This window comes from Euprymna scolopes, chromosome 3 (assembly GCF_053919585.1).
Source record: "Euprymna scolopes isolate OS-2025 chromosome 3, ASM5391958v1, whole genome shotgun sequence".
Taxonomy (NCBI): Eukaryota; Metazoa; Mollusca; class Cephalopoda; order Sepiida; family Sepiolidae; genus Euprymna; species Euprymna scolopes.
In genome coordinates this window covers 38,422,321-38,450,088 of record NC_136484.1, presented here as the reverse complement: position 1 = coordinate 38,450,088, position 27,768 = coordinate 38,422,321, and the positions used below count along the sequence as shown (strand labels likewise).

Genomic DNA, 27,768 nt, shown 5'->3' with positions numbered 1-27,768 from the left:
TGTTATTGTGTCATAATAGGGGTAAAAGTTAAAAAGAATTTGACTGCTGAAGTCTTTACCAAATTACTCAGACAATTTCTGGTCTAAACATTTGAAATATTGCATAAAGGGTCTTCAGAGATAGAACAAGCCTTTTAATCGGTTTGGGTCGAAAATTTGATCAACTAATATATAAATATATGTATGTATGTTTGCGTGTCTGCCTAAAACTTTCAACAGAGGCGACAGATTTTCACAAGATCAATATTGTTTTGAAGCTCGACCCTTCAGACGACAAATACCGAAAAATTGGCTAAAAACATTAATTTATCCACCCTCAACTGCGCACTGTTCTACAGGGAGAGGTCGCTTTTTTCACTAATATTTTTGAAAGCCATTCCCTCTTTTCGATTGTCTAGCCTTAATTAACACCTACGTCATTTCTGGTTTTTCCCCGTTCTTTTTCTCCTTCGCGGTACGGGTTCGAGCCTGCCTTCCTACTACCTCTTTTTCTTTTGATCAACTTACAGCTCAAAACAGCAGGGCAACGCCGGGCACCCATGCTAGTATTATATAAAGTTCACAATTCTATAATATATTAGCTGAGTAAATTAGTTGAGCTTGTAGAGGGATGCTCGCCGCCCAAGAGACGCTGCATGAAATAATGCAGCGTCCCCACGACCCCGAAGGTTAAGGGACTTGTGGAATGTATTAGTCGATTTAATAAAGCAAAAACATGCTTTAGTGTTAATAGGTTTAAAACGTTGAATTTCCAATGAAATGAATTTAAGGCGAAACTTACTGCTCTCGCTTGCAACTTTTGACTGACAACATTTTAAAATGTTTGCATCCCAAATACAATTCATACCAACGATGTCGTTTATGAAGGAATCAACGACGGTTTTAGATATCCCCTCTTCGTCTGTCAGGGTGTCGATTTCTTTAACTTTCAAGGAGGACATGTATTGAACACCATTTTTCTTGAGGCTTTCAACAAGAGCGTGATCTTTTAGCAGGGTCTTCTCATATAATATGTCTGGCACTGCGTTGTCAAGAAACTGCTGGGCAAAAGCTCGGTTTCCTAAAATGAAAACAAAGAAAATAAAAATATTACTTTTCTCTTTACTTTTTACTCTTATAGATAAACTTTCGTCAGCTTTCCCTTAGAAATTTTATGTGTCTTGGGCAGATGTCTAGTAGGTGGTTTCGTTTATCAGATGGATGTTAACATATGTCAGATTATATTTCACGCCGAGGACATTTTTTCTTCAATATCTCATTACATCTATATTCAAAATAATCGTAAATAGTTAAAAAAAAAACCAAACAAACAAACAAACAAACTATTAGCTTACTTCATCTTTCACTTACTACTAAACTACCTATACTATCTTTCATTTATTGGTAATTAGCAGAATTTTTTAAAATTACATTTTCACCCCAAACAAGGCAAATTGCCATTTTGGTGTAGGGGGCTACTATCAGGGGCTACAACTACTGGCGTACTATGTAGGGATTTGAGCAGCAAGATGTCGGTTCACGTTACACTTGAACTCCTGCATGTCAGTACATTTGGAGAAGCAAGGGCCTGGAATGGAATTGCAGCGTCCAACGGTCCTGGGAAAAACTACTGGAGTAGAAAAGTCTTTTACATCTAGGGATCTCTACTGTGTGGGGGTGGTATTTAGCTGCCTGCCGGGTTGGTCGAGGGTGTCTACGTCCTAGGGGCACCAGCGTCTGCAGTTCGCCAGTGCATTCACCATTAAAATACTTGTAGAACAGGCAGAGGGATGCAATATTTCATTAATGGGACAGAGGCTTAGATGCCAATTAATGGGCCTATCAGATTGGCGACTGTCTTTTGAACCTTGTCTAGGAGCGAGAGACTAGTAGAAGATGCACCAGCCCAAATGTGACAGTAATACTCCATACATAGGCGAATGGTGGCCTTATAGAGGTACAGGACACTTTCGGGTGTTAGTAGTTTTCTAGCACGGGAGAGAGACCTTACGTCCTTCGCAGCGGTCCTGACAATACCTTCAATATAATTGTTCCAACTCATGTTTCCTGTGAAAGTTAGGCGAAGATGTTTGAGATAAAGACTATGTTTGAGATAAAGAGTCATTGATCATTGCTATTAGTGGCAGAGAAGGTTTCTTGTAATTATTGAAGGAAACCAGTTTAGTCTTGGTGGCATTGAATGTGACCATGCATTTTTGTCCCCATTCCACTACAGATTGGAGGTCATCCGCTAGTGTTTCTGCCATTTAGATATGTGTTCATTTGTTTTCCTGTCGTTCCTGTTATAGAGTGTTGTCTCATGAGCATATATACCCATCTCAGAGGCAGTTTTGTCGGGGAGGTCATTTATAAATATTAAGAACAATAGAGGTATTGTTTAGATGTACGACCGTTGAGGACCTGGATTTTTCTATTATCTAAGAAGGATTTAATTATGTAAAGTATTCTACCAATAATACCGTATGATCTAATTTTCCTGAGGAGACACTCATGCCATACCCTATCCAAAGCCTTAGATATATTTAGAGCTACCGCTCTGCTCCCCCCCGCTTTCCCGCTTTGTCCAGTGAATGGTATATAGTTCAGAGATTACAGTTAGGATGTCTGCGGTGGAACGGGCATGTCTAAATCCATATTGTTGGTCAGTCAGAAGTTTAGCATCTGTAAGGTGATGGAATAGGGTTCGGTTAATTATGGTCTCGAATATTTTGGCGAAAAGTTGGAGGAGACTAATGAGGCGAGAATTTGATGTCAGTTCTATTGCCAGAATTCTTGAATACTGGTACCACGGAAGCATATTTCCAACAACCTGAAAAATAAGATTCATTAAGGCATTTGTTGTAGAGTTTGGAGAAGACTGGAGCTACTTCGGCTGAGCACTTTTTAAATAGCATAACTGGGATGAGATCGGGTCCAAATGCTTTTGAAGTGTCAAGTTTTTTTTATGATAGCAGGCACCTGAGCAGAGGTGATTTTCAGATCGTCTAGTCTGGAATCTGTCCGCAAAGGAAAGTCAGGTAGGAGGTGGTTAGAGGGCCCAGTGTGGTGTTTGAGGCAAACTGACGGGCAAGTATGTTAGCTTTCTTGGTTACTGAGCAAACAACCTCGTGATTGTTAGTTAGAGGGGGAATTGTTGATTGCCCATTATTTACTACACTGTTGTAGATTTTCCAGAAGTCACGAGTTCCTACTTTCTGTGCTTCGATGCGTTTTTTAGTGGTTTCCGTAAATTCTCTCTTAGCTGTCGCTATTTTTTTCTTAACGTTACTTTTAGCTACTATATACTTCTGTATGTTTGAACTGGACTTATGTCGGTTAAATCTGCTGTATGCATGCTCCCTTTGAGCAATGGCAGCTGCGCAAGTAGAAGTAAACCATTGGAGAGAGTGGAGCTTGCTATAAAATTTCCGCATAGGAACATATGCTTCAATTGCCGTTTTGAACCATTCAGTGGTCTCATTTGCGCACTGTTCAGCAGGAAGAGAAAAACTATTTCCCCATGGAGCATCTCTGATAAGATCTTTGATGGCTTCCCAGTCAGCATTTTTATAATATCTCGTTGTTTTTGAGCACTGGTCTTCAGTTTTTGGTCTAGAGTTTAGGGCGATTTCGACCATTATCACTGCATGATCAGTGTACCAAAGTGGGCTGTCAGCATTAGTTATACAATCATCGGGAACTGTGGTCAGAAACAGATCTCGAAGTGATGCGTGTTGTTCTTGCTGGCCAGGTAAACGGGTTGGAAACGTAACATTTTGTGAGATATAGAGAAGCTATGAGTTGTGCTGCCCGCTGCATCTGTGTAAATAGAGAATCCAAGCCAGTTTTGTGGTGGATATAAGGTCACCAAATACATTTATTGTGCGCTAGTTTCGAGGGAGAGTGTGATACCGTGCATTGTTTTATATAAAATGCTTCTCATGATATTACAGAAACTTATTTAAAAATATAAAATGATCCAGTTTTCAGTAGTGTATTTTGCTGATTAATATTGTTTGTTTAAAACGGTCACGAGGTAATTCTTAATTTTTAATGTACGATCAAATTTAAATCCATCTTACATTTTTTAATCGTAACTATATTTTGTTTCAGTTGTTATTGGAAGCAGTAGCTGTCGTGTAACAATGATATGATTTTCTCTCAATTCTATTTTCTATTTTCTGTTTTTATTATATTATTATATAATTTGATATTACATATTTTGATACGATGCAACTATAATTACTTTTTAATATACTTGTAAAAGATCCGAAATGATTATCAAGATGACTTATAGTAAAAATAAGAAATTGAAACAAGAATAAAATTTCTAGAAAATATAGAAAACGTATTCTGCACTCAGGTGGAGTTTTTACATATATTATCATCAGTGATTACGCATTGCTTATGCATTGATACAGTTGGTATTAACTTTTAAAAATTTTTCTTTCTTTAAAGATTGTAACGCTAGGTATGGGGCAGCCAAACCAGCTGCCAACATTGCCCTGCTTTTTATCGAAACAAACCGAGAGCTCTTTTTAGTATCCTCGTTGTTCCCTTAAGCGTAATTGTCTGGATCTCTTTTGCATTTGGTTCACCAGGAATATTAGTTAGGTAGGACTTCAGGTTCTTCTTCATAAACCCTGTGCCACCTGTAATAACTGCTATGATTGATATCTCTCGAAGATTCCAGTTTCTTTTCATATCATACATGAGACCTTGATATTTGGTCTGTTTCTCCATTTCAGCTCTGTTCAGACCTCCATCATTAGGGGCACTCATTTCAACCAAGGCTGCCACTCTCTCTGACTTATTCCATATTATTATGTAAGGTTTGACAGCAGCATTTTCAAGGTAGGTGGCTGTAGGGATTACATGGTCGTAACGTATGATATATAAGCCATTTCCAATTGTTCTTTAGGTTGATGCTCCCAGGATTTGCTGCTACATTTGATGTTTAATTTAAAAAAAAATGAACTCACAGTTTGAGTGAAAACATGTCTCCTCAGATTTTCTCCACCACTTTAATTTAAAATTGCAAACCATTTTTCGTTATCCTGACAGTCTAGGATTGATTTCTCTCTAAAAACGTCCGTTGGTATTCTTGCTAATTTCATTGACAATAAGCATCACTAAGGTTCCTAGACTCTCACACTCTTCAAGTGTATGTTCTGATCATTGCTTTCTTTCCATCTAAAAGTAGTACCAGCCGAGATGTCTGCCGCATTTTATGGGAAAAGACGTCATATTATGTAGTTTCTAATAGTTTCACTTTTCTTGGGCTCGTGTGCTCAATCGATGCATTTTCATTCGTTCCATTTCAAATTAAGTATTCTTAAGTTAAGTGGAGCGATTTTTTTTGGATGTTTTTTTTTTCGAATTTAAAGTTTTCCTTAAGATTTCGGTTGCTCTTTCCCGTCTGCTGTATAGTCTCAATCGTTATTTTTGGTCGCATATTTCTCAAAATATTTCTATTATTTGTCCTCATCAGAAGATATTACTCACTGACAACAACCAATGCTGTTCATTAGATTATTATTATTGGCTCACACGGAGCTTTCACACAGGTCATCAAAGATCGCATTGAATACAGCCTGTGGTGTTCCGTGGAAGCTGAGTGACAACAAGTCTCCCCAGATTTTCCAGTACTATCCACCTCTTTCGATATAATTTCCAAATAAATTTGCATTATCGCAACAGCTGCTTGTCATTGAATTCTCCTTGGCAGTGGCCATTAGTGTTTACTGGAATTTTAATGACCACAAGCCTCCCCAAGTTCTCAGTTCTCTTCGCACATACATTGAAGGTCTGGTCAGGGCTCACTCATCGGTCTTTCCTCCTTGACTACTTGGCTATTTGTTCTCAATTTTGTTTGGGGGGAAGGGGACAGCGATGTGGTAATGGGGGATAAGGGTGAGGTTAGAGAACTTATAGATATGCAGCTTCAATGTTCTTGGTTCCATGCAACGCTTTATGTTTTGTCTCTGTAGCAGTTTGTCTGGTCTATGCTTGTGGTTCTTATGTGTTAGCTTCCACATTCAAGGGTTTTCCTTAATATTTCAGCTGTTTCATTATTGTTGTTCGTTGTATTTTTCCAGTCATGCCCCTGATCCCTATTTCCCCCGTTCTTTTTTCAAAGTTTTCCGGGATTTTTCCTAGTGCTCCTACTATTATAAGTATTATTTTGATTTTCTTCATCTTTCACATTCCTTTCAACTCTCTGACTAGCTCTGTGTATTTGCTCCGTTTCTCCTTTTCTTTGATATTCACCCTGGGCTTAGCTGAAAAATTCTTCATCTTCTTCTCCTTCTTCTTCCTCTTCTTCTTATTATTATTATTGCTGTTGTTGTTATATTTATTTCATATGAAATTCCCGAGAATACCTACGTCCTCATTTTGCACTACACCTTCAGGGTCACGTTTGTACCATTTGTCCATCAATTGGATTCCAAACTTTTGGCACAATCTCTAGTGCAGATTTGTACAAACTTGGTCATGACGAGATGTGTACTCTTCTGGAGAAAGTATAGAACACGCACTAACAATATTATTATTATTATTATTATTATTATTATTATTATTATTATTATTATTAATAATAATAATAATAATAATAATAATAATAATAATAATAATAATAATAATAATAATAATAATAATAATAATGACAGACTCTACGGCGAGAGAGAACTGGTTTGTATAGAAGACTGTGCGGTGAATGACACAATAAAAAGAACTAGAAAAATACATAATGCAAAATACTAAAAGGATAATTATGGCAGCAAGAGGCATTGAAAAGATCAATACAACCGAAAACAGAAAGACGAAGGATAAAACGATAAAAAGAAAAAAAAAACAGGAAGAGAAATAACTACAGGGAAGATTCATAAGAATGATAAAAGATGAGAATAACGAGAACACATGGACATGGATGCGAAAAGGACACTAAACTGAGAAACTGAATTCATAATAACTGCAGCACAAGATAACTCGATCAGAACCAACTACACCAAAGCAAAGATCGATAAAACACAAGAAAACAGCAAATGCACACTCTGTGGACAAATAGACGAAAGGATAAATAATATAGTACGCGAATGCAGCAAACTGACCCAAAAAGAATATAATAATGCAGGCACGATCAAGTAGGGAGGGCAGTACACTGGGAATTATGCAAACAACTGCATCTCGAATGCACAGACAAGTGGTACAAACGGATGAACTCATACTGGCAAGAATACAATATGTCGTACTAATTAACAAGAAATAAAGGTTTTGTCAAATCGCAGACTTTACTGTCCTAGCTTACAACGGGGTAAATATCAAAGAAAAAGAGAAACGGAGTGAATACATAGAGCTAGCCAGAGTGTTAAAAGGGATTTGGACGATGAAGAAAATCAAATAGTACCTATAATAGTAGGAGAGCTAGGAACAATTCCGAAAAGAAAACTTTGAAAACAGAATGGGAGAAATTGGAAGCAGATTAATGGTAGCAAAAAAAAAAAAAAAAATAACGATAATAAAAACAGCTGAAATATTAAGGAAGACCCTTGAATGAGGAGATTAATACACATGAGTCACATGCGCGAGCCAGAGAAACTGCTTCAGAGACAAAACATGAAGAAGCGTTACATGGAACGAAGAACATTGAAGCTGCATATCTACAAGTCCTCTATGGCCTCATGCTCTGATCCATCATCTAATTTCTCCATCACCGCCCCCAAAAGAGTGATGCCGGATAGTCGAGAATGGTCAAGGAAGGTGGAAATATCGAGGAGAGAGAACTGAGACGTTGGGGAGGCTTATTGCCACTCAAATTTCAGTGGAGATCAATAGCTGCTGACACCGAAAAATCAATGGTAAGCAGCTGTTGCGATAGCGAACATTTTTGCGAATGTTATCAGCAGAGGTAGGGAGTACTGGAAATATGCTTCTAGAGAACACCACAGGTTGTTTTTAAGGAGATACTTTTGATGACATGTGTGAAAGCTCCCTGTGAGCCAATAGGAAAAGAAACAAATCCACGGAAGATTCATAAGAAAGACAAAAGATGAGAATAATGAAAACACCTGGACATGGATGCGAAAAGGGTATATAAATCTAGAAACTGAATCTCTAATAACTGCAGCACAAGATAACGCGATAAGAACCAACCATATCAAAGCAAAGATCGATAAAACACAAGAAAACAGCAAATGCAGACTCTGTGGACAAAGAGACGAAACGATAAATCATTTAGTAAGTGAATGCAGCAAACTGGCCTACAAGGAATACAAAACAGGCATGGCCAAGTAGGGAGGGCGATGGACTGAGAATTGTGCAAACAACTGCATTTTGAGCGTACAGACAAATGGTACAAGCATAAAACCGCAACATCACTTGAAAACGAGAACCACAAAATCCTATGGGACATGGACATAAAGACGGACAAACCCATTTAAGCAAGAAGACCAGATGTCGTAATAATTAGCAAGAAAGAAAAATCCTATGAAATCGTAGACTTTGCTGTCCCAGCTGACCACAGGGTGAGTATGAAAGAAAAGGAGAAACGAAGCAAATACACAGAGCTAGCCAGAGAGTTAAAAGGGATTTGGATGATGAAGAAAATCAAAATAATACCGATAATAGTAGGAGCACTAAGAACAATTCCGAAAAACTTCGAAAAAGGAATGCAAGAAACCGGAATCAGAGGAATTGCTGCAAAAATACAACGGCTAACGATAATGAAAACGGCTGAAATATTAAGGAAACCCCTTGAATGCGGAGAATAATACAAGAAGACAATATAACGAATAAGCGTTACAGAGAATGAAGAACACCGAAGCTGCATATCTACAAGTTCTACACCCCCATCATGCATCCCCCATTGTCTCATCACCGTTCATCCCAATAGAAAACTGATACCAGAGAGCCGAGAATGGTCAGAGAAGAATTAAAAGACCGAGGAGAGAGCGCTGGCCAGACCTCGGCTGGACAAGCGCGAAGAGAACTGGGACCCTGGGGAGGCTTAGTGCCACTCAAATTTCAGTATAAACCAATGGCCACTTCCAGCGAGAAATCAATGGTAAGAGGCTGTTGCGATGACGAATATTCATTTGCAAATGCTATCGAAGGAGGTGGAGAGAGCTGGACGCTGGGGAGGCTTGTTGACACCCAGCTTCCAGAGAACACCACAGGTTACCGATCAGATCGTTTGTTTACTTGTGTGAAAACTCCATGTGAGCCAATAATAATAATAATAATAATAATAATAATAATAATAATAATAATTGAAATTATAATTTATTTAATGTTCTTTTATAGTTTTAGCTCTTTCAACAGTGATTTTAAATTTTCTTTTTTAAATATAATTTTAAAACTTAAATATGTGTAAATAAATTTCTAATTTATAAAACCAATTTAGCAGATTTTGAGTAAGACTCAAATAGTAACACGTCTAACATATCGATATTAGTGCTTGCCGAGCCTATTTCTTAATTTGATCCAGGCTCTTTGTTATTTGAAGGAGCAAAATATCTGACCAAGAATGCATAAGTAGCCTGCCGATATTCACTCGCTAGAGCTTCTTAGGTGATTAGCAATAAACAAAACCCTACTTATAGATCGAGTAAGTCCTGCGTCGACCTCTTTGAACAGCACAGAAAAATAACTTTTAACATATAAGAGCAAGGTCATCCTAGCCAATTACGCTCAACACACTGTTGGTCTAATGTTGGTATGAAACAAACACTCAGGAGAACGACTTATTTTATTTAACCATTAGACACAAACACACCTATATATATATATATATATATATATATATATATATATGTGTGTGTGTGTGTGTGTGTGTGTGTGTGTGTGTTCGAAAATATAAGAACAACAAACATACACCCGGTGTCACCACCGTAAACAACAACACATCATCAGCTTTTACGGACTCTCCTCGGCCTACATTCGTGGCTGTATCTCGGAAAAGACAGACACAACAGAGGTTCAGGAGATCAACAAATAGGATCACATATTTTTCTCATTTTTTTTTTATTTGAAACCAAGTTGTTATAATCTTCTGTAATACATATATAAATATATAAAGCAACCTGTAAGATTGGCAGTATTTTGAAGCTGTTTCCACTGCATGTGTGTACGTGTTTTGAATAATGACAATCTTACACAGGAAAAAAAACTTCATCACCAAATTCACTCCTGAACTGAACAGAACCTAATACCATCACACAAAAACATGAAATGCAAGGTACACTCGCATGCACACCCATACACATACACATATACACACCCACACATAAATCAGAACCGACACATTAAAACACACACACACGTGCGCGCATACAACCATACACAGACATAACACCCCTATCTCTAATACAACACACTGAACAATACCAACCTTACTTAACCTCGAAACCAACAACACTAGGAGACACCTAGTACCATAGTATAATATATGTTCCAACACCTCGCTCCCTCCTCAGTCAGGGGAGGAGAACCCCCTCATGACTGAAACGACTATCTTCCCTTCTATCATCGCCCTCCCATACCTACACCCCCTCCAATGCCCCCCCTCTAGGGAACAAAATCTTTCCCACACTAGGAACCGATCCTGGGTCTGGCCATACCCACATAGGGAGAAAAATAAATAGAAACATTAAAAAATCCCCTATTTTAAATACACCCCTCTTTCTAAACAAACATAAGACTAAAACGAAAAATCACAATACTAAAATCCAAGAATCCAAAAAATAAATATCAAAATAGAATGAAAGCACCCCTACCCTTACTTCAGAAGAGCCAGCCCCCCCTCCCCACACATACACATTAGTAACGACCTCGGACCACAGCCGCCTTCCTAAGGAAGCAAATAACCCCAAAATACTATAAAACAATATACACATTCCCAAACCAATAAAAGCAAACACACACACACGCGCGCGCACACACACACACATAAACACACACGAACACACACACACATACACACACATACACACACCCTACCCCACCCTAAAGGAAAAAAAACACATTAGCAGAAAAAGATAGCGACTGACTACAGCGAGGTCAAAATCTCCCTGGACAAACCAAATAAAAAAAGCAATAAAAATTCAGCATACCAATGTATAATAAAGACCTAGAAGCCTCCACGCCTTGGAAAAACTTCAAACTAACTACGAAAATCGCCATTTTTACACATTTGAAAATAATTTCTGACGAGGACGCATCACAGACCGTCTGAAACGCGCGTAAACGATTTCAATGACTTAAAAACATTATTACAATGATCCAAACGTAATTCTCAATGAAAAACCAAGACACGGAATAATAAAATAATGTTAAAAAATACACATTGTTGGTGACTACTCCCTTATTTAAATATATATATATATATATATATATATATATGCTTAAATAGATCGTTTAAAATTTCCTATCAGTTCTTGGTCTACAGACATGAAACCTAATATATAGGGTATTTGAAATCATGTGAAACTTTTTATTTGGGTATTAGCCGTGGAAAATCTGTGCAAAACTCTGAAAATCAAAAAAAATGAAATTTGCCAGGTGAATGTTGAACGATGGTATTACGAATATGCATTCGTAACGAATTGCTACTGGTTTATGTTTAAATGTTAGGCTTGCAGAAAATATGTCCCTATACCTCAGGCATTAACTTCGAAAGAAAAAATAAATCGTAAGCTAAATGTTTTGGTTTCGATTCCTTGTGGTGGCGCACGTCTCAATTTTTTTTTACTTTTTAAAATCATTACTACATATTGGGTTCAATATAATAATAAATACGGAATCTGTATTCAAAATATTATATTTTAGCGTATTTTACAACCGGGCAATGTAAGGCGCTCTGCTAGTATATATATATATAGCCATGTTTGATTTGTGCATAATTTTTTAAAAATTTCTCTCTGTACAACGTCGTGTGATTGCAAATTTCTAAGATGTCCACTGCTCCTCGCATTGAAAGGAGGGTAGTTTATTGCTAATCCATTTAGGCGCCTCTACCAGAGAATATTACAGGTATGGCATGTCTAATTTCCTCGCTGTAGGGGAAGACATTATTACTATGTATCTGTCAATAATTTCACACACTCTTTATCTGTGCTGAACCAAAACGTAGTATTCATAAACAAAGCTTTTTTCTTAGAAGTGTGGAACTCTCATCCGTTTGCCTATTTTCCGTCTGACTACAATTTAGTAGTCTTCACGTCCAACGTAAACAAATTCTTATAAACCGTCTCCTTAAGTAATCCAATTTACCAAATTTTGACTACTAACGATTACTAAGATATTATCCCATTGACTACCGTACATTCATTAACTCTTGTCTTCGAATGACCTGATAATTGGTGACCCTTATGTAAAAAAAAAAGTTTGAACAGACCGGAGTTTTTAACGACTGAAATATCGTAAAAAATGACAAACGAGAGAAAGGCAGTCCAACCTAATTAAATAGTATAACCTCTCTTGGTTTTGCACGGTAAAAACAAAGTAGGCGTTAGGAGAAACTGAGAAAATATCGTTTCTTACCTTGATCTACAATCTCTTTTATCTCAGGAGAATTTCTTTCGGATATTTCATTTATAATAACCGCACCAGTGCTGCTTGCAAACATATAGCATAGATGCAGTGTCGTCGTAAGGAATATCGTAAGCGTTTTCATATTGAGTATTTTTTCAGCGTCTACTCTTGCTCGGAAGTCAAAGTTTATTTAACATAAGCTGACAAAGTATAGTTGCCTCTTCAGTCAGTTTAGTTTCATTTTCCCTGCAACAAGGAAGTCGTCTGTACAAAACACGTTTTTTTAAATGTTATATATATAGCATATTATACCTTACTTCGTTGTAAATGAAATTTAGTCAGATTTGTCGATGTGAATCCAAGCGTGACCATAAGAGACTTTTAATGCATTTCAATCGTGTTTATGTGATTTTGTCCCCAAAATGGCAGAGTTAGGCACAATGACATTCGGTAATGTAGAGAAAATACAGTTCACCCAAAAGGGACACTATGAGCTGGGGCCAAAAAATAAACCTATCTTAGGCCGAAGAGAGTTATTCTTTACTGACTGAGAAGAGAAAACTTCTTCAATTAAAATATCACTTTCAGTACTAATATATTCTAGGAGGTTGGCCGGAATTTCCCGGTCGCAAAATATGATTAAATATGATGTTTTGATTAATGCAGATTTCGTATTTATTATTATACTATGTTGGATCCAATATATAGTAAAGATTTAAAACGTTACAAAAATATATGCTTAATATTTGAGTCAATTCGCATGGCTTAAATTCTTATTGATATATATACACTACCATAATGTGTATATATATATATATATATATATATATATATATATATATATATATATCTGTGTGTGTTATCCTATCGGTGTATGTGCGAAAAATCTCTACCAAACTCCTTTAAAACTGGATATATAGGATAGTTGTACTTGTAGCCTATTTTCGATTTGTTTTTTAGCCAGAAAAAAAAAACGTGCTGCTACGTGGTCGAACTCGAAACCAAATATTTCGGTAAGTAGAATAAAATATTTCTACATCAGCTACCATTACACATGCGCATAAGAAAATATTCATGGCTAAAAGTCGCAGAATTTATTACCTTTCGTATCCATCTGTCAGTAGCTCAAACAGTAACGAGATAAATAGCGACTGAGGTTGGAGCGCTAAACATTCTGGGTTCGAAATTTGCGGATGGTACCCTAATTATAATTTGTCTTTTTTACATCTTTGAAACCATTAATATACATTGGAATTAGATCGATAATAATAAATAAGAACTCTGCATGAACTAAAATATTATACATGTGTATTTTATGACCAGGCAACGACGGCCACCCTGCTAGTATACATACACCCCACACACATATAAATATGACGGTTGTTAGGGATATAAAATATACTATTTCTTTTTAGCTCAAGAAGTTTAAGAATTCAAGGGAAGCATGTGAAGCTTTCTCCCGATGCAATGCGATGGTGCACCAATTAGAGCAGTTAGTCAATCGATTTGATTTAGAAATAGACGATTTCACGGGTTTCGATTACAATAAAATCCGAGAGTGTTAAATATTCGTCGATCATAATTTAATCCCGGCCAACGTCACGTCTCTCTGCTAGTAATAGACATTAAACAGTGTCAGCTCTTTAAAGTTTGACAGGATTTTACGTCATGTGTGACTTGTTTCGACAAACACTATATTCAACCAAGCAAGTAAAAGCAATTCTCTTACACACTAACATTCCTGTTGTTGAATAAATTTTGCACCCATACTATGAATTTACAAGTGAAAGAAATAAACAAAAATAAATATGGCCGTTGCTCTCCAAAAAAGAAATACTTTTTGAACTTGAGAAAAAAATACTTTTTTAAAATTGTAATTATTTTAGTGAATATGGAATCAAGCACCAATAACGATAAATATGTTAAAGTTAGATTAAGATAAAATATTTAAAAATAGGATTAAGATTAAATATGTTAAAATTAGATTAAGATTAAATATTTCAAAAAAAGATTAAGATTAAATATGTTAAAATTAAATTAATATTAAATATTTAAAAATAAGATTAAGATTAAATATGTTAAAATTAGATTAAGATTAAATATTTAAAAATAAGATTCAGATTACATATGTTAAAGTTAGATTAAGATTAAATATTTCAAAATAAGATTAAGATTAAATATGTAAAAATTAGATTAAGATTAAATATTTAAAAATAAGATTAAGATAAAATATGTTAAAATTAGATTACGATTAAATATTTAAAAATAAAATTAAATATGTTAAAATTAGATAACGATTAAATATGCTACAATTAGATTAAGATTAAATATGTTAAAATTAGATTAAGATTAAATATTTTAATATGAGATTAAGATTAAATATGTTAAAAGTAGATTAAGATTAAATATTTGAAAATTAGATTAAGATAAAATTGGTTAAAATTAGATAACGATTAAATATGGTAAATTATATAAAGATTAAATATGATAAAATTAGATTAAGATTAAATATTTACGAATAAAATGAAATATGTAAAAATTAGATTAAAATTAAAAATTTTAAAATAAGATTAAGATTGTTAAAATTAGATAACGATTAAATATGCTTAAATTATGTAACGATTAAATATGCTAAATTATATTAAGATTAAATATGATAAATTATATTAAGATTAAATATGCTAAAATTAGATTAAGATTAAATATGCTAAAATTAGATAACGATTAAATATGCTAAATTAGATTAAGATTAAATATGCTAAAATTAGATGAAGATTAAATATGCTAAAATTAGATGAAGATTAAATATGCTAAAATACGATTAAGACTAAATATGTTAAAATTAGATTAAGATTAAATATTTAAAAATAGGATTAATATTAAATATGTTAAAATTAGATAACGATTAAATATGCTAAAATTAGATTAAGATTAAATATGCTTAAATTAGATTAAGACTAAAGATGCTAAAATTAGATAACGATTAAATATTTACGAATAAGATTAAGATTTAATATTTTAAAATTAGATAACGATCAAATATGCTAAAATACGATTAAGACTATATATGTTAAAATTAGATAAAGATGAAATATTTAAAAATTAGATTAAGATTAAATATGTTAAAATTAGATTTAGATTAAATATTTACGAATAAGATTAAGATTAAATATGTTAAAATTAGATTTAGATTAAATATGCTATAATACGATTAAAATTAAACATGTTATAATTAAATTAAGATTGAATATTTACAAATTAGATTAAGATGAAATATTTAAGAATAAGATTAAGATTAAATATGATAAAATTGTATTAATATTAAATATGTTAAAATTAGATAACGATTTAATATGCTAAAATTAGATTAAGGTAAAATATGTTAAAATTCGATTAATATTAAATATGTTAGAATTAGATTAAAATTAAATATGTCTAAATTAGATTAAGAGTAAATATGTTAAAATTAGATTAAGATTAAATATGTTAAAATTAGATTAAGATTAAATATGTAAAATTTAGATTAAGAGTAAATATGTTAAAATTAGATTAAGATTAAATATGTTTAAATTAGATTAATATTAAATATGTAAAAATTAGATTAAGATTAAATATGTTAAAACTAGATTAAGATTAAATATATGTAAATTAGATTAAGATTAAATATGTTAAAATTAGATTAAGATTAAATAAGCTAATATTAGATGTAGGTAAAATATGTTAAAATTGGATTAAGATTAAATATGTAAAAATTAGATTCAGATTAAATATGTTAAAATGAGATTAAGATTAAATATGTTAAAATTAGGTTAAGATTTAATATATTAAATTTAGATTAAGATTAAATATGTTAAAACTAGATTAAGATTAAATATGTTAAAATTAGATTAAGATTAAATATTCTTAAATAAGATTAAGATTAAATATGTTAAAATTAGATTAAGATTAAATATGTTAAAATTAGATTAAGATTAAATATGTTAAAATTAGATTAAGAGTAAATATTTTAAAATTAGATTAAGATTAAATATGTTAAAATTAGATTAAGATTAAATATGCTTAAATAAGATTAAGATTAAATAGGTTAAAATTAGATTAAGATTAAATATGTTAAAACTAGATTAAGATTAAATATGTTAAAATTAGATTAAGATTAAATATGCTTAAATAAGATTAAGATTAAATATGTTAAAATTAGATTAAGATTAAATATGTTAAAATTAGATTAAGATTAAATATTTTAAAAATAGATTAAGATTAAATATGCTAAAAGTTGATTGAAAAGGAATAATATAAATGCACTTAGTAATGAAAAGTGTCAACTAATCGTTTAAATACACTTGAAAAAATGATCGGGAAGTGTTTGAGAGCAAGAATAAAGTGATATTGCATTATTCTTGAGATAAAATTATAAATCTTATATAATGCAGAATTATATTTACTAATTTGATTGTTAAGTCTAAAATGACAAACACCTGTCGGTAGAAATAGAAATTATACTCAGGAACGTCCAAACCAATAATAATAATCTCAAGATCGATGACGCCAATAACAATCACGATTATTAATATAGGTAACCATGGCGACAATAAACATTTATATGAACTATGAGAAGAAAATTATAGACATGAAACCTTAAACATAAAAAAATCAATATTTCTGTTCCAAAAATATAATTAGAATATCCTTTTTACACCATCATTTCGATTTTAATGTTCAATTTTTGGCTAATGGGTAGATGATAATTTCACGCGCCTATTTTGTTAATAACATTATCTCCGATGAGATGGGGCATCCTTTGAAAATCCATGGATGAAGAAAAACCACATTTAATAACTATTGATACTCCTTTGTCAAATAAGTTTTGCTGTAATTCTACCTAAGATACCTTAGGATTTACACCCACCCACACACACAGATATATATATATATGTATGTATGTATATATATATATATATATATATATATATATATATATATATATTCACACTATCACGTTAACACACTCTGGTTCTTGGCAGATCACTGAAGTTAAGCCCATGATTGGTGATCATTTGGGAAGGCTAGGCGCTATATATATACCGTGCCAAGTCATAGATATTTCCAGATTGGTTCTGGGGGCGCATTAATTCACTGGGAGAGATTCACCCAGTCTTTGTTAAAACATGAATCTGGTAAATAATTTTGATTTAAAACCCTGCGGTCCAGTGTATAGTCTTTTCTGTGGCAGTCATCTGCACTGACAAAGGTTAGTAATTATACGAAAAAGTGTGTGTGGTGCTACACAAAACCTTCCAAACAACTTCCTTGGAGTGATGGAAGGTCATACGTCGACATCCACGGAGGAGTCTATCATATTTACAAATAGGTAACCACTTATCAAGACCCGGAGGCAACTCGAGGATAAGTGAGTGTACAGTAGTAAATGGGATAATATTGTAGTGATAGTGTGTAATTAAAAAAATGGTAAATTGTATTATTTGAGGGGGAGGCTCATCAAGAATTTGGTTACGTTGGACTTGAAGACGACTATATTGTAGTCAGCAGATAACCAGGAAAACATAAGAGAGTTACATGAGCGTGTAGTTCAAAGAAAGAAGCTTTATTCATGGAATTAATGTTTTAGATTTAAGCACAGATAAAATTGGTGGCGCCATTTTATAGTGATATAAGCTAGATGAATGTTTTCGTGAAAGTTTTGAGAGGGGAACCATACATTAAAGTAACAAGAGAATTATGATAAAGCAGAGACAGGCTCGCTATGTCTCTTGTGTGAGAAAAGAAGTTGCAGGGAAGAAAATAGGGCATCCCCCATTAGGCTACGTAACATATTTTGAACTCTGTCAATGCATGATATGTCTTTCTAGCAGCTGCCGCTGAGATGTGGTAAAAGTCCTTGGACAGACTTGTATTTTATACAGGTAGAAAATTGCATTAGAAGTGAGATATCTGTGGTAGAATGATGCCACTATTTTTTCCAGCGATCATGGCAACAGATTTGATGTACGCGTTCCATTTCAGATCCGGAGTAAAGATCAAACTCGGAAAACTGTCAAACTGTGGAGCCTCCGCAAGACGAAAGCCATTAATTTCAATTAATGCCAGACGAGAATCATAGCGCTGATGATGTAAAAATAGAAGCTTGGTTTTAGATGCATTCTTTCTCCATTGTACCACGTTCTCAAGAACGGATGAGAGAGAATCAGAGAGAACTTGGTCGTTTACGGCCCTTGATGTCTTGCCATAGATGGTAGTGTGATCAGCAAAAAATGTCTACGAATGATCAAAGGATGTGATATGGAAGCTTATTAATGTACATCAGGAAGAGAGTTGAACCCAGGGTGGACCCCTTAGGGACCCCAGCATTAATACTATGAGCTTCCGATTTTTGCCCGTCAACTACTACTCTTATTAACCTATCAGAGAAAATGATTTAATAACTGAAAAGACGTTTCAAGCATATCATGAGATTTTATGATAATATTGTGGGGATTTCGTTCGCGCCAAGTGTCCATACAAATGAAATATATCACATACTTCTATATTGATAGTAGAAATACTTAAAACGCAAACCGTAATAAAAAATATATATTCTTACACAACATTAACAAGATTACATGGATAAATAACTTAACAGTTTTTTTTTCCAAACGGCAACAATCATATTCCAGGCTTTCTATTCAAGCTGAATATCGATAGAATGTCCACCAGCAATATAATACATATGCGGGTGCTGCTGTGGAATTTCCAATCAATCGGATAGTTAATATAACTGTCTCTATCAAAGATATTGCTTAATTATATGCATAAAAAACATTGATTATAGTTTTTATACCTGCATATCATTCGATGAATAAGTATAATTAATGCTTAAAAATAATAAATGAAAATTATATGGAGTGAAGGTTGCTATTAATATGGAAGCAATTAAACCATGTTATATATTTTTATAATAAAATATTTTCGAATATTTGACAAGTATTAATTAAATACTAAATATTTATTTACTAAGTATTTATTAAAAGTACTGGCATGCCGAGGTATAAAGAGTATGACAAGACGTTCAATCATATAGAAATATACGTCACGTAATAGGAAAATTGTGATGTCGTAATATATTTTCCACTAAAGAAAAAATAAGTTATTTCTAAACTGGCGGTAGAGGTATGCATATACATTGATATTAAAAATGACTGCACGGGTCATGGTTATTTAGGACACACATAAAAACATTCGCGTCGCCGGAGAAGGAAGTAATGGTAGATTTACTGATACATCGATATTAGAGAGCCGGTCATTGGTCGGCAATCGTAGTTAACTTTAAAATAGTACTTTTTGGAAACTGATCAGGATTTGTACGTTGTATTAACACTTTCGCGTGCACCCACGCACACGCATCTCTGTAATAGATTATGACCAACTGAGAAGGATCCGCTTGAATTTACAATTGCGTATCCCTTGTTAAATGCACGCAATGCAGACGCGCAGAAAGTGTCTACAATATATATATATATATATATATATATATATATAATGTGTATGTAGAATTATATATATATAAGTGTGTACAATTTTATATATATATATATGTGTACAATTATATATATACACACATATATACATATATATACATATGAATATATATATATATATATATATATATATATATATATATATATAATAAAATAAAAAAATTACAATTAAATTTACCAAAAATGATCCAAAATGGTAAAGCTAAAGTATATTATAAATATTAAAGAATTAATATGTATAAAGTTATCTCAACCAGATGTAAAAGCTCGATAAAACCAAATAGGAGATAGAGCTTATAAGAGTAAATAGCTAATAAAACATGTTAAAACACTTTGAAAAAGAGTTAAAAAACATATTTAATTTGAAAAGGAAACACTAAATAAGTGAATAGTTCTTAATCCGTGGAGTTTCGGAGAAATACTTTCCTTCTCATCAGAGAGTAGGATTTAGCAACATGCGAGATCGGATTTTGCTTGCAAAAGTATTTGATGAAACTACAAGTAAGTCAAAGATCTTACTTGATAAAAAGCGAAACAGAGGGAATAGGGTGAAGAAAAGAGTTATTTCACGTGAATTGATAGTCTGGTTAAAGGTAGTGTATCCAATGACGATAAAATCCAAAAATGCACATCCAAGAAAGTTAATTTAATTTTCCATTCGCACAAGTAAAATCCAAGGGAATTGCGTGATTGGAAGATGGTCAAAAATAATCCAAAAGGCAGAAATCCGTGGAATAATTCACAAATAGTTACAAGGAAATGGGGAAAGAATTCCAATAATATTATTAAAAGAAGGTAAGATATGCGTTAAACTCAGCTGCCGAGGCAAGGCGTAATTAAGAAAAATGAGTGAAGAACAGGAGAGAAAAAATAAGTCAAGAAGATATATATATATATATATATACATATATATATATATATATATATATATATATATATATATATATATATATATATATATATATGGTCATGGATCTGAACATGGTGATGATCCGAAACATTAGCATGTTCAGTGTCGTAGCCATAAAAATTTGCTTATATTAATGGAAATATATCTTGCTCTTCTTTTATAGAGCACTCCTTAAATTTATTAGTTATTACTAGGTCTATGACAACAGAGTATGCTTTTCATTCTATTGACTCTCGGGTATAAATCCGACACAGTTTGACACACCTAATCAACCGAGAACAACATTCGTCTATATAAAAACATATGATATTAACAGATACATACTCAAGAGTAAAAACGATGAAAAGAATATGCTGTTGTCGCAGCCCTATTAATCGTACCATCATCTACATATGGTACTGTTACGTTTTATCACAACTCATCATTGGGCTACCCTAGCACCTTTCGCTAGACGTGGATTGACCCTACAGCCATCGCGTAAATAGTCGGCAGTTCTAACAACTGGACCGTAGATCGGTGCTCGTAAAAGCTTCATCAAATGTCATTTTTTTTAAAGGTGGTCACCACTTATCAAGGCCCGGAAGCCACTCAGGAATAAGGGGTATTGCATGTACAGTACGTTAGTGTGGGTATTTAATAAAAGTGTCTACTTAAGGGGGCGGTTCATCAGGAATTTATTTACGTTGGACATGAAGACATCCAGGTTGTAGTCAGGTGGGAAGAAGGCAGATGGAACAGAGTTCCACAGGCGTGCAGTTCTAAGAAAGAAGCTTTGTTCATGGAATCTACGTTTAGATTTAGGCACAGATAAAGAGTGGGGAAATTTTCTGACAGTGGTTTCAGCTAGACGGGTGTATTTCGTACAAAATTGGCGAGGGAGGGGGCATGAGATTGGTCTCAGACGAGCACCTGCCATGGAAATAACGATAATACAAAGGCTCGCAACATCTCTTCTGTAGGAGAGAGGTTGTAGGGGAGAGAAAAAGGCATCCCCCACTAAGCCACGAACTCTATTTTGTACTTTGTCAAGGCAGGATAGGTTGTTTTAGCAGCTCCTGCCCAGATATGGCAACAGTATACCATCCTTGGGCCTACTTGGCTTTTATATAGATAGAGAATTGCATCAGTAGTGAGATATCTTCTGGAGCGGTAGAAGGATCCCACCATCTTTCCAGCGACCTTGGCAACAGACTTGATGTACGTGTTCCATTTCAGATCAGGAATAAAGGTCAAGCTCAGAAGCTTATCAAAACATGGGGCTTCTCCTAGACGAGAGTCATCCATTTCAATTGATGCCAGATGGGGATCAGAGCGTTGATGATGTAAGGATAGGAGTTTGGTTTTAGATGCATTAAAGGTAATCAGCCACGTCTTCCCCCACTGAACCACGCGTTCGACATCAGAGGAGAGAGAATCAGAGAGAACTTTGTCATTTACAGCCTTTGATGTATTGCCGTAGATGAATTATATTTACACCATAGTAATGTATTCGCAACCGCCGCTTGGCACTTCTACTGGCGCAAGGTGGATGAACAGAAACTTTATAAAATTTATTGTTTTTGAGCAAATTCAAAATTTTATTGAATTTCGTTTAAAAATAACAAGCAAGAGAATTTCTGTTTATGTTTGAATGATTGCTTTCGTGTCAACCTTTCATTGCTTGCTCGTAGCGGTTTTTGGATTTTAAATGTCGACTTTTATAGGTTTTCAGGTATGCTGACAACAAATATTATAATTTAATTTGGGACTGATAAGTCGTTTACCAGATATGAAAACATATATTCAACTTATATGCTTATATAATCCTTGGCATCAATTTTGTTTTCACAGCTGAGTAGTTAGTAATGCCACCAAATATTTTTTTCTGAACCAGAGGACAAAACGAATAATTTTTCACCCTAATGAGGAAAAATGGGGTATTTATTACAGAAGCTATTCTTAAAATGGAAAAGTTGGGGCATTTTTTTGTTTTGTTTTTTTTGGAAAACCGTTACGCATGCATATTCTTAATATCTCGGTTGTAAAAAATGGCTGCTAGGGGTTACATTAGCTTTTAGGTAAGATGGCAATTGTTTTATTACTGGTAAACTACTTATCACTTCCAAATTTAATTGTAATGTTCGTTGTTACCATAACGGAAACCTACAAAAGTTTACATTTCGAATGTGGACGGTGAGTTTTAGTTAATGTAAAAAAAAAAAAACGAAAAATGTATGCAGTGAGACCAATTATTTAAAAAGTATCATTGAAATTAATATTTGTATTCTCTGAATTTATTTAAAAAATATTGAAAAAATCAATTCAAGTAACTTTATCATGTAGTAGAGTTGACATATTTCAAATGTTGCCGCATTCAACCTCAAACACCGCCTGGGAACTGGGAGCAAACCTTTTCCACAAGCGCCAGCGAGAGTTCGGTGAATACTCGGCGAATACTCAGTGGATGTCTGTGATCATGCTGTATTTAGTATTGTGGGAGGTCATGTTGGTGATGTTCTTGGCATATGATCAAACGAATTAGTTCAGCAGGCTCAGGTCGAGGTAAGAGGGGGGCCAGTGAGAAAATAGACCAAAGTCGTTGCACCCTTTCTAAAGCCAAGCATGGGTCTCTTTGGACTTGTAGGTTGGCGCCGAGTCTTGCTGACCCACCTAGAGTCTTCTAGCGATCACCACACTCTTCAGCACGTCCAGGTACACTTTGATGTTGATTTTCAAGCCGACTTCGAAGATGTGAGCTGGCATGACGTGGTCCTCACCTTAAACCACACCAAAGACCATAACCGTGGATGAGAAACTTCGTTGAGCTGTGCCCTCAAGCGTTGAACCACACTTATATCTGTATTTTGTGAGTGTTGGTAATAGTCCTGTTGCTATAACTTGGATCAGTAGAGAGAGTGGGTTATAGAGAGGTGCATATCCGATCTCGCTTGTTGAACATTATGTCACTTTCAGACATTATGAAAGGCTCTAATGCTTTTGAGAGTTGTAAACAACTGGTCAACTAGTTAATATTCTTCAACAAAATAAGAAAACTGGTTTTAATCTAACGGAAATGGAATCAGGCCGACAATTTCATCCTTCTACCCTGTATCTACCTGTATTTTCTCAAATGGCAACACAATGTTAAAAATTTGTCGATCGAATATGGGATAGACGTGTCAATTACTTAGCTTTAATTTGTCAGAAAATCAGCGATTGTATCGTACGAAATGCAGAAGTTGGAACAAAGCGATAAAATTCGTTTAAAATCTATAAAATTACGACATGCATCAGGAACAGATTATAGCATATGCCTATGAACTGGAAGCATTTAATATAATTTTTTTAACTTCATTTTAACATAAGGACAACTAATCTAAATCCAATTTTACTCTCGTTTATTATGGAAAATTGAATTCGTTTTATGATTTGTTCAGCAGTGTAACAGTTAATAGAATTGTTTAAAATAAAATAATTATAGTATATCTCTTTGGACAACGACGTTGACTAAACTTTTGACGTAGTTGTGCTATGTGTCGAGTTGCAATGCTATCTCTACGTGTTAGAAAATAATTTGTGAAAACTGTTGAAACTGTTGAAATTATACGTTTATTTCTTCTTCGACCGGAATTCAAAGTTTTACATTCTATGTTTCAAGGGTGCCCGTCTCGCTTCCACACGTTCGACTGTCCATCTCTGGACTCCAGACTGTCGTCTGTCGTCCCAGACTCTCTCTGCTTAACTCTAAAGTTTCTAACTATATCAGGAACTTTCCATTTTCCATGACGTCATACGCATGTTAAAACATGTGTCTTCTTTCACGTCTTCTAGAAATGCGTGTCCGAAACATTTTCCTTTGTTTACAAAAGGAATTTTAACCCATATTTCCAGTAATCTATATTTCCAATATGTTAAAAACGTATTTATTAAATTATCCTATAGTTGCATTCCTCAATTCAATTTCATAACAGAATTGACAAATGCACATTTCTTTTCTTAAAACTATTTTATCTCTAAGCTAAGCAATGGTTTGTTTTTAAATTCCATTTTCTAATTCTCTCTCGTAATCTATTTCTAAACCTAAATTACGAGGTTCGAATTTCGTCTATTCTATTTCATTTTTACATTTAACTAATTCCCTATTTTTATACTTACCTAAAAAGGGGACAGCCCTTATTATGTAACACTCTTAGATTCCAGCAAATATGAATTCATCACTTCTCCGTAAGAAAAGATGATTTCAACTAACCCCTGTATCTTAAACTTCAAAAGTGAATGTTCATACCGATACAAAGCCGAAATTACAAAGAATCTAATTAATGGAGCCAAATTGATCTTTTCAAATAAAAAAAATTCTACAGCGAAAAACAAAATATCACAGAGATCTTAATTAATAACACATTCCACAAATTCTTAGTCGATAAACAAATAAAACTAACCAAACTAATAATATCCACATCAACAATCCCCACCCCATCAATATATTCGATCTCAACTAGCTACACTACAACTTTAAATGAGATCGAAAAGTATTAAGGACTATAATACACCTATATATATCCCCAGACAATAATACTAAGATCAACTTTATCATCTGCTATAAGATATAAGATACTGCTAATCCTATAATTAAAAACAACACTTCCCGGACAACAAAATCAGTCGACGAAACAAATGTAACGTTTCTCAGTTTTTGAGATGAGGATTAGTTATTCGTATTATTTGGATTAATCGGACTAGCGTTCTTTACGTTTCGGTCGATGAACCTCTGGACTCGGGAATCTGAGCGGAATTTCGAGCGGAACACTTTATTTACCGAACGTGGGAAGCATGCTCTGGTTCCGTAAGCCATGACTGGATAGAGGCCCTAAATAATTCGCATTTGTATTTTTCGGCCGCCCACATTATTGACACAATATATATATATATATATATATATATATATATATATATATATATATATATAGAGAGAGAGAGAGAGAGAGAGAGAGAGAGAGATAGTGAGAGAGAAAGAGAGAGAGAAAGAGAAAGAGAGAGAATAAATAACAAAAAGTTATATTCCAAAATTCATGATGTTGACCATCTTATAATTTATTCCTTTAATTCAGTTGACTTATACATTTCTAATTCTACAATTCTAACTATACAATTCTAATAAGATTGTGGACATCACGAATTTTAGAACATAACTGTTTGCCATTTATTCTCTATCTTGCTCTGTAATTACATTGCTATATTATAAGAAAATATATTTCTCTCTTTCTCTCTCTCTCTCTCTCTCTCTCTCTCTCTATATATATATATATATATATATATATATATATATATATAATGAACCTTCAACTTTCAGGGGGATATCACTTTTTTCAATTAATTTTTCCAGGTACTCTAAATACTGCGCCAGAGGTCCTTTGGGACAATTCTGGTACGGATTTTAGGAGCCTTAAACCTATTTTATTTTTAGTTGTTAAGATCACTGTTTATTATTAATTATTACTATATATTAATGTATATCTATCTATCTAACTATCTATCTGTCTGTCTGTCTGTCTCTCTCTCTCCCTCTCTCTCTATATATATATATATATATGTATATATATGTATATATATATATATATATATATATTAGTAATTGTCTGTATTTTTGAGATGAGGTGTTTTCATTGATTGAGATTGTCGGACTGACTTCCTCATCTTGGTTGTTTTAGTCACAACACTTCGGCCGTTTTGCTCTCCGGCTTTCATCAGGTGTTTTGTATCGAATGATGAAGGTCGCAGGGCAAAACGACCGAAACGTTGTGACTATAACAATCAAGATGAGGAAGTCAGTCCGACAATCTCAATCAATAAATATTAATGCTTTTACTTATTACTTGTATATATATATATATATATATATATATATATATATATATATATTGTTTATAATTTGTTTCCCTTTTCCTTCCAGATATGGTCAGATATACCTTATTTTTCAATCTCTCCACGTATTACGACATTTCCATGTTCTAACTGTACTCTTAGTGGTCGACATGTTTTTGTATGCACATATAGTTATATATGCATATCAATATTTATGTTGTAATTTACATTGATTAGTTAATAAAATACTGTAAATCTCATCCATTTTTGAAAATCACTATTTAAAACCATTGTACAATTATTTTAGCGATGGAGACACGTTAAAACGTACTGTTTACACACGACCCACTTAACTTTTTCAAGTAATGTTAATGCAATTTGAACTGAAGCACATAAACGTATCCAGATTTAAAATAAAACCATAATCAAAAACTTCGCGAATCCGACTGAAGATAATCCGTTTACAGTACTTGCCAAAAAGAAAAAAAATGGAAGAAAACGACTACGGAACTTACCTATACAAAGACATGGGAATGAAAAATGGAAAAAATACAAAAAAGATCATTAAACAAAAAGATTCTGTACCATTTAACAATATCTATCTGAAAGAAAACATGCTACCTAAATACACTATATATATATATATATATATATATATATATATATATATATATATATATATATATATATATATGACTACTTCGTTTAATCACATAAATTAATATACGAAAGTATAATTTCATGCGTAAACTTTATGTATTTACTTCAACCGGGCTCAATACACGGGTAGAGCTAGGTAGTAAGTTAGAAAAATATATATGGCAATTAAGAATATTTTGCGAAGCCTGACGAATTCTCACGAGAATGAAACGCTGAATATTCTGTGTGGCTTAATTGCCGTGTATATTTTTTATGGAAGGTTTTGAAAAAGCTGGGGATACCCGACAACATGCTGAATCTAATCATGACTTTTCA

The 27,768-nt window shown here is 33.6% G+C and overlaps 1 protein-coding gene across 3 annotated transcripts in view; it reads right to left on the bottom strand.

Annotated features, from left to right (window-relative positions):
• The window catches only part of LOC145254564 (uncharacterized), a 28,608-nt gene extending 15,484 nt beyond the window's left edge, over positions 1–13,124 (bottom strand). For 2 of the 3 annotated variants that reach the window (XM_080113165.1, XM_080113174.1), the window contains exons 1-2: positions 12,520–13,102; positions 782–1,060 (exon numbers count right to left, since the gene is read on the bottom strand). In XM_080113165.1, coding sequence (XP_079969291.1) covers positions 782–1,060; positions 12,520–12,652 — 412 coding nt within the window. In that variant the 5' untranslated portion in view covers positions 12,653–13,102. Of the gene's footprint in view, positions 1–781; positions 1,061–12,519 lie in introns of all 3 variants that reach the window. The other variant, XM_080113155.1, reaches the window with a different exon arrangement.
• Between the last annotated feature and the right edge of the window lie 14,644 nt (positions 13,125–27,768).